Source organism: Zalophus californianus, chromosome 6 (genome assembly GCF_009762305.2).
Source record: "Zalophus californianus isolate mZalCal1 chromosome 6, mZalCal1.pri.v2, whole genome shotgun sequence".
NCBI classification, from domain to species: Eukaryota; Metazoa; Chordata; class Mammalia; order Carnivora; family Otariidae; genus Zalophus; species Zalophus californianus.
Genome location: NC_045600.1, coordinates 35,362,925 through 35,380,135, shown reverse-complemented (window position 1 = coordinate 35,380,135; position 17,211 = coordinate 35,362,925). Strand labels below are relative to the sequence as shown.

The 17,211-nt window shown below is 41.1% G+C and overlaps 1 protein-coding gene across 2 annotated transcripts; it reads left to right on the top strand.

Annotated features, from left to right (window-relative positions):
• Positions 1 to 2,540: 2,540 nt before the first annotated feature.
• On the top strand, positions 2,541 to 17,179 carry CHURC1 (churchill domain containing 1). Of its 2 annotated transcripts, XM_027569281.2 has the most exons (4): positions 2,541 to 2,697; positions 6,913 to 7,048; positions 8,721 to 8,791; positions 16,551 to 17,179. In XM_027569281.2, the coding sequence occupies exons 1-4, from the start codon at positions 2,578 to 2,580 to the stop codon at positions 16,641 to 16,643; spliced, it is 420 nt and encodes a 139-aa protein (XP_027425082.1). In that variant the 5' UTR covers positions 2,541 to 2,577; the 3' UTR covers positions 16,644 to 17,179. The 2 variants fall into 2 exon arrangements, with proteins under 2 accessions (XP_027425082.1, XP_027425084.1); XM_027569283.2 differs by lacking the exon at positions 8,721 to 8,791.
• Positions 17,180 to 17,211: the final 32 nt, after the last annotated feature.

Sequence of the window (17,211 nt, the reverse complement as noted above, 5' to 3'; positions counted from 1 at the left end):
TTTTGTGCTCTTAAACCACAACTGCCAGTAATTATAGGTATTTATGCCCATCTTATCTCTCACACTCTATTGTGAGTTTCTGGAGAACAGGAAGGGACAATGTCTTTTTCATCTTCCTGTTGTCCACACAGTTCCTTGAGCAAAGGCCTCAACAAATGTCTATAGAATTGAATAAAGTAGATACAGCTGTTAGTAAAATTAAAAGTCAGCATTAAGTTTTTTTGTTATTCTTTTTTTTTAAATTTTTTTATTGTTATGTTAATCACCATATATTACATAATTTGTTTTGGTGTAGTGTTCCATGATTCATTGTTTGTTCATAACACCCAGTGCTCCATGCAGAATGTGCCCTCCTCAATACCCATCACCAGGCTAACCCATCCCCCCACCTTCCTCCCCTCCAGAAACCTCAGTTTGTTTTTCAGAGTCCATCATCTCTCCTGGTTCGTCTCCCCCTCTGATTTACTCCCCTTCATTCTTCCTCTCCTGCTATCTTCTTCTTTTTCTTTTTTCTTAAAATATGTTGCATTATTTGTTTCAGAAGTACAGATCTGTGATTCAACAGTCTTACACAATTCACAGCGCTCACCGTAGCACATATCTTCCCCAATGTCCATCACCCAGCCACCCCATCCCTCCCACCCCCGACCACTCCAGCAACCCTCAGTTTGTTCCTGAGATTAAGAATTCCTCATATCAGTGAGGTCATATGATACATGTCTTTCTCTGATTGACTTATTTCACTCAGCATAACACCCTCCAGTTTCATCCACGTCGTTGCAAATGGCAAGATCTCATTCCTTTTGATGGCTGCATAATATTCCATTGTGTATATATACCACATCTTCTTTATCCATTCATCTGTCGATGGACATCTTGGCTCTTTCCACAGTTTGGCTATTGTGGACATTGCTGCTATAAACATTGGGGTGCACGTACCCCTTCGGGTCCCTACATTTGTATCTTTGGGGTAAATACCCAGTAGTGCAATTGCTGGATCGAATGGTAGCTCTAATTTCAACTATTTGAGGAACCTCCATACTGTTTTCCAGAGGGGTTGCACCAGCTTGCATTCCCACCAACAGTGTAGGAGAGCATTAAGTTTTAAAAACAGAGGACACATTTAAAAATGGATCAAGAGAGAGAATTGTATAGATCAGCCTTGTCCAGCAGAAATACAATACAAACTACTTGAGTAATTTAAAATTTTCTAGTAGCCAGATTTTAAAAATCAATGAAATTAACTTTAATAATATATTTTAGCCCAATTATTTTAACATGTAATCAATATAAAAATTACTGATGAAATATTTTACATTTTACAATTTTTTACATTTTTTTTTTACCCCGTCTTCTAAATCTAGCGCGTACTGACGATACATCTCGGTTCAAATTTGCCACATGTAAAAGTGCTTTATAGCCACATGTGACTACTGGCTACTGTATTAAAAAGAAGTTGAGTCCGGGATAGGAACCAAGTCCTAGTCCTGGGTGACTGTTAGCAGTTTTGTTACCACAGATAAAACCTTTTCCACTGTTTATTTCTTGGTTTCCTCACCCGAAAAGGGGAGACATTTTTCTTACCATTCTTCTAGGGTTGTAAAGGCATAAAATTAGAAGCTGAAATGAGGACACTTTGGGAGGTTGAAAATGTCATACAAGTGGAAGGCATTGTAATTATTCCAAGAATAGAGTGAACTTCGAAATAGTTATTAATCTCTTCTTTAAAGAATCTGGATCCCACAGTCTCCTATGCTCCCTGATTTCTTCACTGACTTGACTCCCTATTAGGCAGGGTTAAGGGAGGATGCTGTCGCTCCTATTGAATATCTTCATTGGAGTAGCTGGGTATGATGAAGACAGGTTGTTCAGAAACACAAAGACAGATTTTGGATATTCGTATTCAGGTTAATTATGTGATGGTGAAAAGTAAGTTGCTTTCAATACGGAGGAAAAGGAAAAGGCAGGGGCTCCAGTCAAAAGCATCTCAGCTCTGCAGAATCGACCCGCCATTTTCCATTTGCATAGTGTGTGCATGCCCCGGAGGGGCTTCTGTGAAACAGAAACACGTTTCCCACCGCTAATGGGATAAATAATGGTCATTTATTATTAACATTTTAAGTGTTCTTTTGAGGAGTTTTAGGAGATTTTCTGCAGAGCTGTAAGTGCCTCTTCCCCAACGCTTCGGTTATTGCTTATTCACCTGCCGAGAGCTGATTTATCACTCTCACTGATATGGAAAGGTATATAAATTATTATAACTTCAGTTTTATGTACGGGGTGAGCCGAGGCAGCGCGAAACAGTTCCCTTTCGTGTGTGTTGTGACTCGCCCTTCTGTCAGCCTAGACTCAGGAGGGCGCCTATAAGAACTCTGCTCAGTGGGAGCCCCCTTTCGCGTTCCCGCCGCAGGGTCCACTGTCCCGCCCTTCTTCCTCCATAGGTTTCCGGCGTCCCACTCTGCGCCCCGGCGTTGTTGCCTAGGAGACCAGGCCCTGCCCTAACAACAGTGGCTAAGGGGCGGAGACTTCGCGTCGGCTCCCGAGAGCGAATACTCCAGGGCGGACTGCTTCGGGCGCATGCGGCAACCTCCCCTTCGCTGTCGCGAGGTTTCGTCTTCCCGGAAGCCCTGGAGGACAGTCTTCGTGAACGGCGTCGGCATGTGTGGGGGATGTGTGGAGAAGGAGTATCCCAACCGGGTGAGCGAGTGGGCGCCGAGAACTTCTCGCTCCCTTGGCTCGGGGCCAGCCCCTGGGGCTTCTTGTAGCCCTCGGCTGGCCTTCCCTGAGAGGCTGGCCGCGGGCCGACCCAGCCGCTCTGCCCATTCCAGTGACCCCGTAGCTGTAGTTAGGCACTTGACGGCGGGGGCGGCCTGTGGCCGTAGGTCCCGCCGGTCCCCGCCCTGGCGGCTGACGTCAGCCGTCACCCCGCTTCTCTTGAGCTCCGGGGGGACAACAAGGGAGACCCCCCCACCAATCCAGTCCGACGACAAAGGGACACCCCCCCCCCCGGTCTCATTCTCAAGCTTGATTTGGTGAAATTCACTTTTCTTACTGAACTCTAGCGCTGGCAGGGACATCTGAGGCCATATGTTATAACCCAGTTTTGCAGATGAAACTAATGCCCAGAGGGGAAATCACTTGCCCAAGGTCACATTCTCTTAACAGGAGAGCCAAGGCCAGAATTCAGGTTTCGTGGCAGTTACTTTTTGAAAAATCTCGGCTCCTCTCAAGCTCGGGAGGTTGCCGAAGCTTGTTTACTCTCATGCATTGAAGGTATGCTTACTGAACATTTATGTGTGTAGCTAGATTACTTTGCTAGGCCAGAAAGGGATACCAAAGAGGAAATAGGCAGCTTTCGTTGCCTCCTGCGGAGTATGTGATTAACAAAAGATGAGTAGTACAGTTCATAAATTCTGTTCGAATTCTGAGAAAGGGGAGAGAAATAGCGCTGTTCTCCCAAAAGGAAGGTGAACTTCCTTTGGGACTTGAAGGCTCGCTGTGACTAGGGTAGAAAAGAAGGAAAGGAGGAGCCAGAGGCTTGGGGAATATAACAAGAACAAGAATTCTTGTAATTGGAAGGTAGAAAATCTCTAGTTGTTTCTGTCTCTTAATATCCTGAGTAGTAAGTAGTCTTTGGGGAAGGATATATAACAAGAACACTCATGGTACAACCTCCTTGGAAAAAGGATTAGCAGTATCAAATGAAGATACGCATACTGAATGACCCAGCATTTCCCATTCTAGAGAAGTAAATGCGTTACATATGTTCCTGGAGACTTGTATAAGAATGCTCATAACAGCAATTTTTGTAGTTGTACACTGGAAAAGTGTGATACTGTCACAGAATGGAACACCATGAATAAATAAAGTGAATTAATTAGAGCAGTGGTTCTCAACTAGGTGAGATTTTGCCTCCCAAGGGACACTTGGCACTATCTGTAGACGTTTTTAGTTGTCACCCTGGGGGTACTACTGACATCTAGTAGGTAGAGGCATTACACTGTGTATTTATGTTTCATATACTTTATTATGTTCTATTTCATACTTTTTTAAAAGTGTAAAAAATTTTTATGAATCCAGTAATGAACACTGCACTTTCCAGAAACCACACGTGGGAGGTGTTTGTAGTGAAGAGTATTAAAGGGATTAGGTTGGATTCTTAAGAATTGAGCTAATCAAAAGACTTAAAAATTGTATTAAGTTTAGATTCTACACTTCAGGCATTGGGCATCCATCAAGAAAATCAAATAGGGAAATAATTCTGAAATCTGTTATTTAGGAGAATGAATCTTATGACTGTATATTTAGGTTATGGTAGGGGGGAAATGTAAAAGGGAGAGCCCTACAGAATATTTGGGGAGCCATGGCAACAGTAGTGTAGGCATGAGATAATGAATACCTTATCTCAAGGAAAGAATTACTAGAACTCAGCCAATTTAATGGAGGGAGGAGCTATAGGTGACCTTAGGGTTTTCAATCTACGTAATTGGGAAATTGGAAGTATCATTACAGAAATTGGAGGCATATGGGAGAGAGAACGAAAATTGGGGTGCACATGGTCAGATTGTTTTTATCATGTTTCATCCAAGATTGAGAATGTAACATCCAGGGAGTCAAGTGAAAATACAAGATTGCAGTTTAGGTGTGAAATTCAGACAGATGAGTTAGAAAAGGATTGAGGTGATTGGGAAACCAGAAAAGTGCCTTCCATTGGCACTTCTTTCTGACTTTATTCTGTTCTAAAATAATTAAAGGGCTGTCATTCTGGAATTTCAGAAGGCAGATTTAGAAATCATTGGTGGGTGGATGTTATTGGGTTGTAGGCTTTGAATCAGAACAAAGAACTTTCTAACAGATTTTCAAAAGTGGAATGGGCAACCCTTGGAGAAATTGAACTCTCTTCCCGTTGTTCAGTAGAGACTGACCATTTGAAATCTGAAAGGTCCTTCCAACTCTGGGAGTTTTCGAAGTCGTGATATTTCTGAGGGCAGTAAGAACAGAAGCCACTTGGAGCTTAGCAAAGGAAAGGACAGTAAGATGATGGTAGCAGGTATAGTGTATTCATCCAAAAAATTGTCAGAGAAAAATAATGAATTAGCATATCAACAAGTTCTAAGTGTGGAATGAGTAGGTAATAAATAATTACCTTTGGTTTCATAAAATTTTCTGGAGATTTGTGGTAGATATTTTTCACAGATGAGGAATACTAGTCTTAGAAGACAAACACAAATAGTGAAAGAAAAAGTTTGATAAATTGGACTTAACAAGAATCAAAACTATCTGCTCTTCAAAAGACATTATTTAAGAAATGGCACACCGATAATAGGGAGAAATATTTGTAATACAAATCTGACAGAGGATTTATATCTAAGATAGATCAAGAACTCTTCCAACTCAATGACTCTTACAACTCTTACAATTGCTGTTTGGCAATGAAAAGCAATGAGCTACCAATACAACAACACAGATGATTAATATGGACAGAACAAAAGAAACTGGATGCAGAAGAGTATACTGCATGGTTCCATTTATATAAAATTTTATAGGAATCGGATCAAGGGGTGCCTAAGGTGAGATAGGGGTTGGAGATAGACTGCAAAGCCTGAAGGATGTCCTAGGAAGACAAAATTTTTATATCTTGGTTGGGATAGTGGTTACATTGATACATATATCTTAAAAAAGTCATTCACCTATACCCTTACATTGTATTTTACTATATAGAAACTGCACTTCAGTGATGTTTATTTTTAAGAAAATCAAAGCCAAGCACCTGTTCTCAATAGCTGGAAATTTATACTTTAACCCCAAGGCCTTTTTTCCCCTTTAGTAGTTAAGTTGATGTGCTTGTGATTTAGTATCTCCCAACTATATAGTTAGTTTGATTTCTTCGCTTCCACCCACCCCCGCCCCTACAGAGTTAATCTCTTCCTTAATATATAGCATCAAGGAGCCACTCAAAAGGGAGAGGTTAACTGTGGTGCTGGGAATCCAGGAAGACTTCACTGTGGCATCACTTAAAGCTGGTCTTCCTGATAGTTCATAAGCTCCTCGGAGGAGGAAAGAGGTGACTCATCCTCTGATCCTTCACAGTGCTTTTGCACAGTATCAGGCACATAGCTGCATTGGAGAAATATTGATTTGATTGGTTTTTAGTCACATCAACTGTTAAAAATACTCTATGTATTGGTCAGAAATGAGGTTGAATTAGATTATTTATAAAATGATTTTCTGAACAATTATTAGTAAGCCTTTGCAAAGACCTCCCTTGAGCTAGGAGCATAAGTTGTTTACAGTTTCTTAGTGATGAAGCAAATCCCTTTCTCTTTTGAATGCCATGGTGTCAGTCTCATGAATTGCAGAGCTTATCTTCTCTGCCTGAATCACACATACCCTTGAGGATTGGCATCTGTAGAGATGAGAGTTTATTCTTGTTTGCTTATTTTGTGTTATTTTTTAAGGCATCAGAAAATGCTATTTCAACAGTCAACTGAGCATCACATTGTAAAAGATCATTTTTATCATTAGTTCAGTATTTCCATTTTGATTGAATTTTAATTCTAGTTTTATGCTATGCCTCATTTAATATTATTGGCTATTAGATTTTTCTAATTTTTCCTTTTCACATTTTACATTATTAAAGCTTCATTAAGTTTCTCAATATCCATTTGCATTTAGTCCTCTCAAACACAGTTGCAATCCTCAGAGACTTACAGCTTAACACTGCTTCAGTTTTATTTGCCATAAATAGCCTTCTAGAGGAAAGCTAGTAATTTCAAAAATTACTTGGTACAGACTTCAAGCAAGTAAATTCTGGCCATGTTTTTTTGCCTTTAGAAATTTTTAGTCTATTAATTATTTTCACTAAGGGTTTTGAAATAGAAGAAAATTAAATTCCTATTTTTAATATTTTAGGGTAACATCTGCCTGGAGAATGGATCTTTCTTGCTGAACTTTACAGGCTGTGCAGTGTGCAGTAAGCGGGATTTTATGCTGATCACAAACAAATCTTTGACAGAGGAAGATGGAGAAGAAATAGTTACCTATGATCGTAAGTAGACTTTTTATTTTCGTGCAAGTCTGGGAGCAGATACCAGCTTTTGAAAGCTAATAGGTTGTACCTACTGATACGTTGTGTTTTATAAGGCCATTTCCATATTGTATTGCAACAGAGTTGCTAGTTTGGTTTTTAAGAGGAAAATAAAGATGATGCTGACATCATCAGACTGCATAAGTGACTTCTGTAGATAACTGAAGCTAATGATTCAGGGACCATTTTTTGTTTATTTTAAAAGTCTTTATGCCTTCTGAAACAAGAGAGACTTTTTTTTTTAACCTTAGGATCGTTCATGTTAGTTTTCTTTTTTGACCGTAGTCTAGTACAGTGTTGTTCTCCAACAGCTCCTGAAGTGTTTAGGGCTGTTCGCTGCCATACTACATGACCCTGGGCTGTTATGGTGTTTTAGTTTTGTTTCTGCTCTCGTAACCTTCTTTGTCTCCTGTCTCATCATCCGCCTGTTGTGTCTTTTGCTGTGCTACCTTCATCTGCTGCTCCTCATCCTCAGTACTGGGGAACCAAATAAACTAGGTATAATAAAAATGAATTTGTTCTGAGGTTGGCACTCTAAGAATTTCTATGAGTAAATTAAGTATATGTACATTTTAGTCCCCAGGTACGGTGACCAGAAATTAAACTGTTCACATCCCCTTTTTGCTTGTCTCCTGGTTTGAGTATGTTGGTATGTTCTGAAATAGGAATAAATGTGCAAATAATGATATTTTAAAAAGGAATATGAAAGATACTAAGCCTTTAGAATTGAGTCAGACTATTGAAAATGTTCTAAAGTAGAATAATCCTTTTTCTTTATTTTAGGCATAACCCTTTAAACTCTAGTTTAAAGAGGTAGTAGGACATAGCGGTTAAGAGCAAGAGCTCTGGGGCGCCTGGGTGGCTCAGTCGTTAAGCGTCTGCCTTCGGCTCAGGTCATGATCCCAGGGTCCTGGGATCGAGGCTCACATCAGGCTCCCTGCTCAGCAGGAAGCCTGCTTCTCCCTCTCCCACTCCCGCTGCTTGTGTTCCCTCTCTCGCTGTGTCTCTCTCTATCAAATAAATAAAAAAATCTTTAAAAAAAAAAAAAAAAAAAAAAAAAAGAGCAAGAGCTCTGGAGCCAGAATGCATGGGTTTGAATTCTGTTTCCAACACTTCCTACCTCAGTAGTCGTGCTAATTACTTAACGGTGTGTGGCTTTGTTTCTTTATCTTAAAAAGGTGGTAACAATAGTATCTACCTCTTTGGGTTTTCAGAAGATTAAGTAAACAGATAAAAAGTATTTAAAAGGTATCTGGCACACAGTAAGCACTCAATAAATCATAGTTATTATATGTTTTTACTATAGTCTTTTGTTACTATTAAATTCACTTTAATGTCTAGCATTGCTTTTTTATTTATAATTGTTTTTAGTAGCACAGTTTCTATAAGTCCTGAGAATGGGAATTAATATATGTCTGTTAAATCTCTGAGTTGAGGCCCTTCATTATGTAGTGTTGCTATGTGATGGATTTTGGATTTCTTATCCAGGTAGATATTATAATGGGTTTCCCACTGCTGCGTTAAATAAATCAGTTAAGATTCTTTTAAAGCAATATCATGCTAAAATAGAAATTTTACTGTCTTAAGACACCTTCCAAGACTTAATAACTTAAGTCTCTCTGTGTTTCGGCAGATCTGTGTAAGAATTGTCATCACGTAATAGCCAGGCATGAGTACACATTCAGTATCATGGATGAATTTCAGGTAAATGTATAAATGTGGTATGTTATTGTGGGGGAGGGGGAATAATAAAAATACTTTCGTAAATCTACATATAGTTTTAATAAATGAAGTACTAGTAAATATTAAAGGAGACCATCCTTCTCTTCTACTTGTGTACGTTAAGAGAGACACTTTAGACCTGAGTGTATCTGTTCAAACCTGTCTCCATAAGAGTCACAAGTCAAGATGCATGCCTTACAAATGATATCTCAGGCCTGTCCTGTTTGTTTATGAAGAACAGCACATTGTGGGCTCTTAGGTTTTTTTCCCTGCCCAGTTATGTAATTGCACAGTTTTTGGTTTTATAAGTGTTGGCCTGCCCACTGCCCCCATACTTGCTGAGCATGGAAATTCTGATAAGGAGGTTATCTTTGTCTTCCCCCGCAGATATATAGACTCGAGCAACTCTGTAGTCTCAGTTGTGGTAAGACGTTTTAATATAATTCATTAAGTGAAATGACAGGATGGATGTATCAAGGTTGGAGGAAAGAAGCTGGACCACCATAAGGGTAGAGAATAAGTATTGTAAGGATGAGGCCTTGTACAATCGTGAGAGCACATGAAGAATTGTACAGAAGGCTACTGTATGCCTGAGTTGTTGAAGATTCACAGATCTGGTGGTCGGGAAGAAAAGCTGGACAGTGGGGCAGAGCCAAGGGTAAACTGGAAACCATAAGGACACACTGGAACCTGTGTCTGTCCCTTACTGCCCCCATTTTCAAGCTTTCAGATTGAGTTACTTACTTAGAGTGAACTGTGTATTCATCTATAGGATATAAATATCATGTTAGAGCTTTTAACAGATGGGAATTTTTTTAAGTCCTTCAAATTTGGGTAGGATTTTAATGAGAAAAAAATAATAATCTTCCATAACAGAATCTTACAATGTAACCACTCTCATTCATTCATATTTTAGTGTAGAAGAAAGCACTTATTCACCTGTCAAAATCTGGTCTGATACGTTGTGGTTAATCTGTACAACATCTTGACCACATCTTCTTAGCATCCAAAAATTATGCCTCGGAAAATGTTTATATGTTATGTGTAACTTAGGGCAAAAATCAAGATCTCAGTGAATGAGTAGTGGCTAAATAGGGGAGGGAGCATATCATGGACTTAAAGGAACAGCTCTGTCCTTCCATGAGAGGAAAGGGGGGCTTAGAGCCATTTTGCAGAAGCTCCTGAAGCCACCGTGAGTTTTTCAGAGCCCTAAATGGGTATTAAGGTTGCCGTAATGAAGCCATCGTCTCTTACTGCTGGGTGAGCCAAGTCTAGCTGGTTTTCCTTTATGACTGAATACAGCCATTTTCAAAGCTGCCCCAGAAATGACTCTGGGGTAGGAAGAAGAAGATAAAGGAAGATGGCTTGTATTCACGATGCCTAGTTAGTGAAATTCTCTTGGAAAAAAACCCAACTCTTAAACCGGGCTCTACACTTCATCTTCTCTCTCAACATCTGCTTCCCTCCACCTGTATTCTATATCCCTCCATCAGATTCATTTCCTGGAAGTGATGCTTTAGACCACTGCTTTGGCCTTTCCATAGCTCATTTTAGCTACAGTGTAATATCTGACCTCATTTCGGGGTTATCACGGGGCTGGCCACCTTCCCTTTCTCTTCTTTCCCACTAGTCTCTTTGGCTCACCACAGATAGCATTGTCCAACCTCAGACTTCTCTCCGTCCCAGTAGAGAGGAAGACTTATTCCTTCCTCTCTAAGGCTACCCTTTCTGCCTTTCCTCACCAATCTCCTCTCTACCCAGCATCTTCTTTGTGTCCCTGGGATTTAAAATATTTCTTACAGTAAATATACTCGAGTCTTCTTTTGTTAAAAAATAAGTTAAAAATCCTTTCATTTCACTCAGCTCCCTCTGTGATTCATCTTCTAATCATCTCTGTCCTTCCTTTTGCTTCTTTACTTGAATAAGTCTTTACCCTGTTCTCCTTATTTCCCTGTGCTGCTCTTAACCACCTGCAAACTGCTTTTCATTTTCACTTTACTGAAACTATTCTCTCAGAGGTCTCCTATCATGTAACCGAATGCCATGATCTTGCCTCAGTTTTTAGCTCTTTTAACATCTCTCGTGGGTCTGGTTGTGTCAACCATTGTGGATTTTGAAGGATTTCTTCCCTTGAGGTCCATAGTGCCAGACTTTCTTCTTTCTTTTTAAGTCATTTTGAGTCCTCTTTTGCCTTCTCCCTGGTTTCCTTTACTATTGTTCCCTAACTGATTTCCCCTGAGCTTTGGTCTCTGGTCCGGAACCTTCTCTTTACTTTCTCAGATAGTGAGCACACACACACTCAGGCTCACTTGAAACCTATCAGCTGTCTCCCAAGTGTCCTTCTTTAACACTAACACTCTGCCTGCCCTCCTTTCTTCCTTTGTTTCTCTTGCCTTTTTTGGCCTTGCTGCCACACCTCATGGCAAGGACCATACCCACTCAAACCTAAATTACTGCAGCAGCCCCCAGACTCTAGTTCTATACACTGCCGTCAAATGAATCTTGCTCAGATATGTCATACTGCCACTCTCGCTACTCCAAATGGGATACGCTTGCTCTCCCCCTATCCCTGTCCCTATTCGTGCTTTTTCCCTGACTTGACTAGTCCCTTTCTCTACCTTCAAGTCAACTAAATCTTACCTCTTTGAAGCAGAACTTAAATTCTGTCTCCTCCTTGCTCTTTTTTTTTTTTTTTTTTAAGATTTTATTTCTTAGACAGCAAGAGAGGAAACACAAGCAGGGGGCGTGGGAGAGGGAGAAGCAGGCTTCCCGCGGAGCAGGGAGCCCGATGCGGGGCTCGATCCCAGCACCCTGGGATCATGACCTGAGCCAAAGGCACACCCTTAAGGACTGAGCCACCCAGGCACCCCTCCTCCTTGCTCTTGATAGTCCAGCCCATACTGCTTTCCCCCTTTCCTTGTACCTACAGCGGCCCCTGACTCATGTGAATAGCCCCTTGGGAACTTCCTTCTCAACCTGATGGGCACAAGAACTCTTTGTTCTCAGCTTGGACAACCTACTTCCTCGTCCCCACCCTACCCCAGCACCTATTTCACTTTAGCAGTAGTTCAGGTTCAAGGTGGAATTCCCCACATTGGTAATGTTTTGTTTTAAACGTCTTATGGGCAGAAGTAGGCAGAATAGTGTTTTAACCTCCACCACCCAGCTTCAGTTTGCTTTATTTTGTATCTCACCATTCCCATGTCTCCCTACAGGATTATTTTGAGTCAAATCCCAAATATATCACTCACTACTTCTGTAAATATTTCAGTACATATCTCTAAAAGATAAGAATTCTGTTTTTAAGATAACCACAATATCGGGTGGCTCAGTCGTTAAGCGTCTGCCTTCAGCTCAGGTCATGATCCCAGGGTCCTGGGATCGAGCCCCTCATCGGGCTCCCTGCTCTGCGGGAAGCCTGCTTCTCCCTCTCCCACTCCCCCTGCTTGTGTTCCCTCTCTCGCTGTGTCTCTCTCTGTCAAATAAATAAAATCTTAAAAAAAATAAAAACTAAAAAAAAAAATAACCACAATATTATTGTTAAAGTGAGATTTTCTGATGGCATAGGTCGGCGGGGGGGAGATAGAAGTACAGAGTTTAAACAGAAAATACATTATAAATGATTATAGATATCCTTTATTTTTTGTATCACCCTAAAAGCCACTGAAAGGACTATGTATTTGCCTCAGGAAACCAAAGGGGAACTGTGAGACTGCCTTCTGTTCCTCTGTGGACTAGGGAAGGAGAGGACTTGGGGTCAGAATTAATAGGTAGTAATAGAAGAAAAAGGCTGTGGGCCCTTCAGAACAAAGCAGAGGATCTGGTCTTCCCAAAGGTGATTCCAAACACTCCACCCTTCCTTCCAAATCTCTATCCCTGTGCTTTGCCCATGGAGCCTTTGAGGTTTTCCATGAATGACTAGGGGGGGGATCTTTTTTTTTATTATTTTTTTTAAAGATTTTATTTATTTATTTGACAGAGACACAGCGAGAGAGGGAACACAAGCAGGGGGAGTGGGAGAGGGAGAAGCAGGCTTCCTGCGGAGCAGGGAGCCCGATGCGGGGCTTGATCCCAGGACCCTGGGATCATGACCTGAGCCGAAGGCAGACACCCAACGACTGAGCCACCCAGGCGCCCTGGGGGGAACTCTTACTGTCCCAACTTGGCCAGTTTTGATAAAAGGTGTCCTGATCTTGGCGGCACAGGAGGATGTGTTCCTGACATTCCAAGTTAGAATTCTAGACTTGTTTTCCCACAGAAGCACTGCGATGTATGGTTAGATTCTATAGTACTTGTACAGTATGAGTTTGAAAGACTCCCTGGAATTTCCTGGGGAAACCTAACTGCTGTGTACAACATTGCTTCTATGGGAGACTGCTTTTGAATTACACATAATTGACCTACAGTGAAATTTGGATTCCAGACCAACTATAAAGATTTCAAGTGTAATAAGTCTTACTTATTTAATAACCTTTTCAGATTATACCACATGTTAGGTTTTTTCTTACTCTCAAGTTAGATTGTAAATTTTGCAAGGTCAGACCTTGTCCTTGCCTTCTCTCATGTCTGCCAGTGCACCTAGCGCATTGCAAAGCATTTAGGCACTGAATAAAAACTTGTCGATGGATAGATTGGGTGAAAACTCAGATGTTTGTCTAGCTTCACACGTTTTCCCGTTTTGACTTCATTATTGTTTTCTTCTTCATTGCCAGTGAGAGGTTCACATCCTACTAGTAATGTCTGGCAGGTGAAAGCAGAAGTATTTGAGAGCAGTAAAAGACCTTGTAGAGGTCTTTTAGAGGGTGGATTTTTATTTCATTGTTTTAGAAAGATTTCTTTATTTTGGGGGGGAGGGGCAGAGGGAGAGAATTTTCAAGCAGATTCCCTGCTGAGTGCAGACCCTGTTGTGGGCCTCGATCTCATGACCCTGAGACCATGACCTGAGCCGAAACCAAGAGTTGGACACTCAACTGATTGAGTCACCCAGGCGCCCCTATTTCATTTTTTAATTTATGAAACCTGTATTTGTTCTCTGAGCTTTAGCCCCTATTTATCTCTATTGTGTGTGTAGTGTTCACTTCAGCAGCACATATACTAAAATATCTCTATTGTGTGTGTAGAGGAGACCTTGAAATTAAGTGTGGTCTTTAAGAAACAATCTCTCTCTTGCCACAACTAAGCTCCCCCACTGAACTCACTTGTAGGAAACAGAAATGCACTTGTCTGGGTTCTGAGTCTTTGAGCCATAGTCATTGTTTATCTCTGTGACCCTCTGTCTAGTGACTATCCAGACTCATGAAACACAAACTGCCTTGACTGACCAACTCCCAGACAGCTAACAATCTCAGTTTGAAGTGTGAAATACTAATAGATTTAGCATTAAGTTTGTTTTCCTAAAGAAGATAAGAAAATTTCAAAGCAAATCTTGAAATATGTGTGTATAGTTTATGACCCATATTAAATATTCTAGAAAGGGTAACTATAAAAACAGAACTTTGCCATAGGAGTTTTCCCTAAAACAAAATCTCTTCCATCACCAGCCTGGACATTTTTAAAAATCTTAATTCCAGTATCATTAACATGCAGTGTTAGAGTAGTTTCAGGTGTACAAGATAGTGACTCAACCCTTCCATACAACACCCGGTGCTCATCAGAACAAGTGCACTCATTAATCCCCTATTCCTATTTTCCCCATCCCCCTTTCCCCCACCCACCTCCCCTCTGGTAGCCATCAGTTTCTTCTCTGTAGTTAAGGGTCTCTTTTCTTGGTTTGTGTCTCTCCCTCTTTTCCTTTGCTCATTTGTTTCTTAAATTCCACATATGAGTGAAATCATATGGTATTTGTCTTTCTTTGACTGACTGACTTCACTTAGCATGATATACTCTAGGTCCATCTGTGTCATTGCAGATGATGAGATTTCATTCTTTTTTTTTTTTTATCAGCCTGGACATTTGTTAATCCCAAGAAACATAAATTCCCGAAATAGATCAAATCCAGACAGCTAGCTATCTAAATATGAGGCATGACATACAAGTAGATTTAACTTAATTGTTTATTTTCCTGGAGTAGATAAAAATAGTTGTTTTAGTTTGGGATCTTTCTTTCATTTTAAAAAATCATTTCTGTTGCTTAGTAGTCTTAAATAATCTAGAAAGGAGCAACTCTAAGAATAGGAATTTGTCCTTAGGGACCCACACTCATTGCTTCACTACTTTATTTTATTTTAAAAAATTATTTATTTAGGGCACCTGGGTGGCTCAGTTGGTTGGGCGACTGCCTTCGGCTCAGGTCATGATCCTGGAGTCCCGGGATCGAGTCCCACATCGGGCTCCCTGCTCAGCAGGGAGTCTGCTTCTCCCTCTGACCCTCTTCCCTCTCGTGCTCTCTCTCATTCTCTCTCTCTCAAATAAATAAAATCTTTAAAAAAAAATTTATTTATTTATTTGACAGAGAGAGAGCACAAGCAGGGGGAGAGGCAGAGGGAGAGGGAGAAGCAGGTTCCCCACTGAGCAAGAAGCCCGACACGGGGCTCAATCCCAGGACCGTGGGATCATGACCTGAGCTTCTGAAAGCAGACGCTTAACCAACTGAGCCACCCAGGCGCCCCATATTTTATTATTTTTTAAAGATTTTATTTGTTTGAGAGAGAGAGAGCTAGCACAAGCAGGGGGAGTGGGAGAGGGAGAAGCAGGCTCCCTATTGAGCAGGGACCCCGATGCGGGGCTCGATCTCAGGACCCTGGGATCATGACCTGAGCTGAAGGTAGATGCTTAATTGACTGAGCCACCCAGGTGCCCTGCTTCACTACTTTAAATAGCAGCACTAGGGGCACCTGGGTGGCTGTCAGTTGAGCATCTGGCTCTTGGTTTCGGCTCAGATCATGACCTCAGGGTGGTGAGATCGAGCACACCCCACCCCACCGCATGGGGCTCCATGCTGAGTGTGGAGCCTGCTTAAGGTTTTCCCTCTCCTGGGGCGCCTGGGTGGCTCAGTTGGTTAAGCGACTGCCTTTGGCTCAGGTCATGATCCTGGAGTCCTGGGGTCGAGTCCCGCATTGGGCTTCGTGCTCGGCAGGGAGTCTGCTTCTTCCTCTAACCCTACTCCCTCTTGTGCTCTTGCTCTCTCTCTCAAATAAATAAAATAAAATCTTAAAAAAAAAAAAAAGATTTTCCCTCTCCCTTTGCCCCTCCCCCCACCCCCATTAATGTGCACATGCACACCCTCTCTCAAATAATTAATAGCACTAATCAAGCCCAGTATGTGTTTGGATTTTTTTTTTTTTTTTTAAGAGAAGGAAGGTGGGAAGGGTCAGAGGGAGAGGGAGAGAGAGAATCCTAAGCAGGCTCCACGCCAAGCACTGAACCTGATGTGTGGCTCTATCTCACGACCCCAAGATCATGACCTGAGCCGAAATCAAGAGTTGGACCCTTAACTGACCGAGCCACCCAGGTTCCCCTAGCCCAATATGTGTTTTAAGTCCAAGAAATAGCCATGCATTTCCAAGATGACATTCTTGTGTACCTAGTAAATAGAGTATCAGCGTGTATTCAGTTTACATGAACAAAAGACTCCAGGATACACAGAATAAACCTAAGACATCCCTGATAGGTGTTGAAGAAATGGATCTAATGTGCAGAAGGAATATCCGTTCCAATTTATAGAGAATAGCTTTACCAGAGTAAGTTATGAAGTGTCTTTCTCCTGTTCCTCAATGTAATTATGCACTTTATCTTATTCTAGGAGTACACCATGCTGTGTCTGTTATGTGGCAAAGCTGAAGATACTATCAGTATTCTCCCTGATGACCCTCGACAAATGACTCTGTTATTCTAGGATCTTTCTGCAGTTCTGTAGTAACTATGTTGTATTGGTTTACAATACAGCAAGCCTCATGGTTTGTCTTACTTTGTTTATAATGGAAATTATTTTGCATATTTTTTTCTGCTTAGACTTAACTATCCTTTGAAAGAAAAAGTAATTTAGGGGATTATATTCTTCTGCTGAGCTCTTCTGCTAAAGTTCCCAGTTCACATCAAAATGAAGACTCTCTATTAGAAGTTATGTGGCTAGAAAATAAAACTAGAATGGGAGCATACCTAATGCCCAGGTCTTAGTCCCAATAAAAGGAACCAGGGCTCCTTGGAGAAATGATTGATTCTAGGACTGGGGCAGTAAATATACACGATGAGCTTGGAGCATTTTGTGCCATAAGGAAAGTGCCAAAAAACCCCCCCAAAAAACCAAACCAAAACAAAACAAAACAAAAAACCCATAAAACACAATGATTGGAAGTATGTCAAAAGGACAAAAGAGCCAACTGAAGGAGCTCCCAGTGACTGAAGTTGGAATAGTTTCAGCAACAAAATAAAGTAGTATTGAATTATAACCTAAACACTAAATA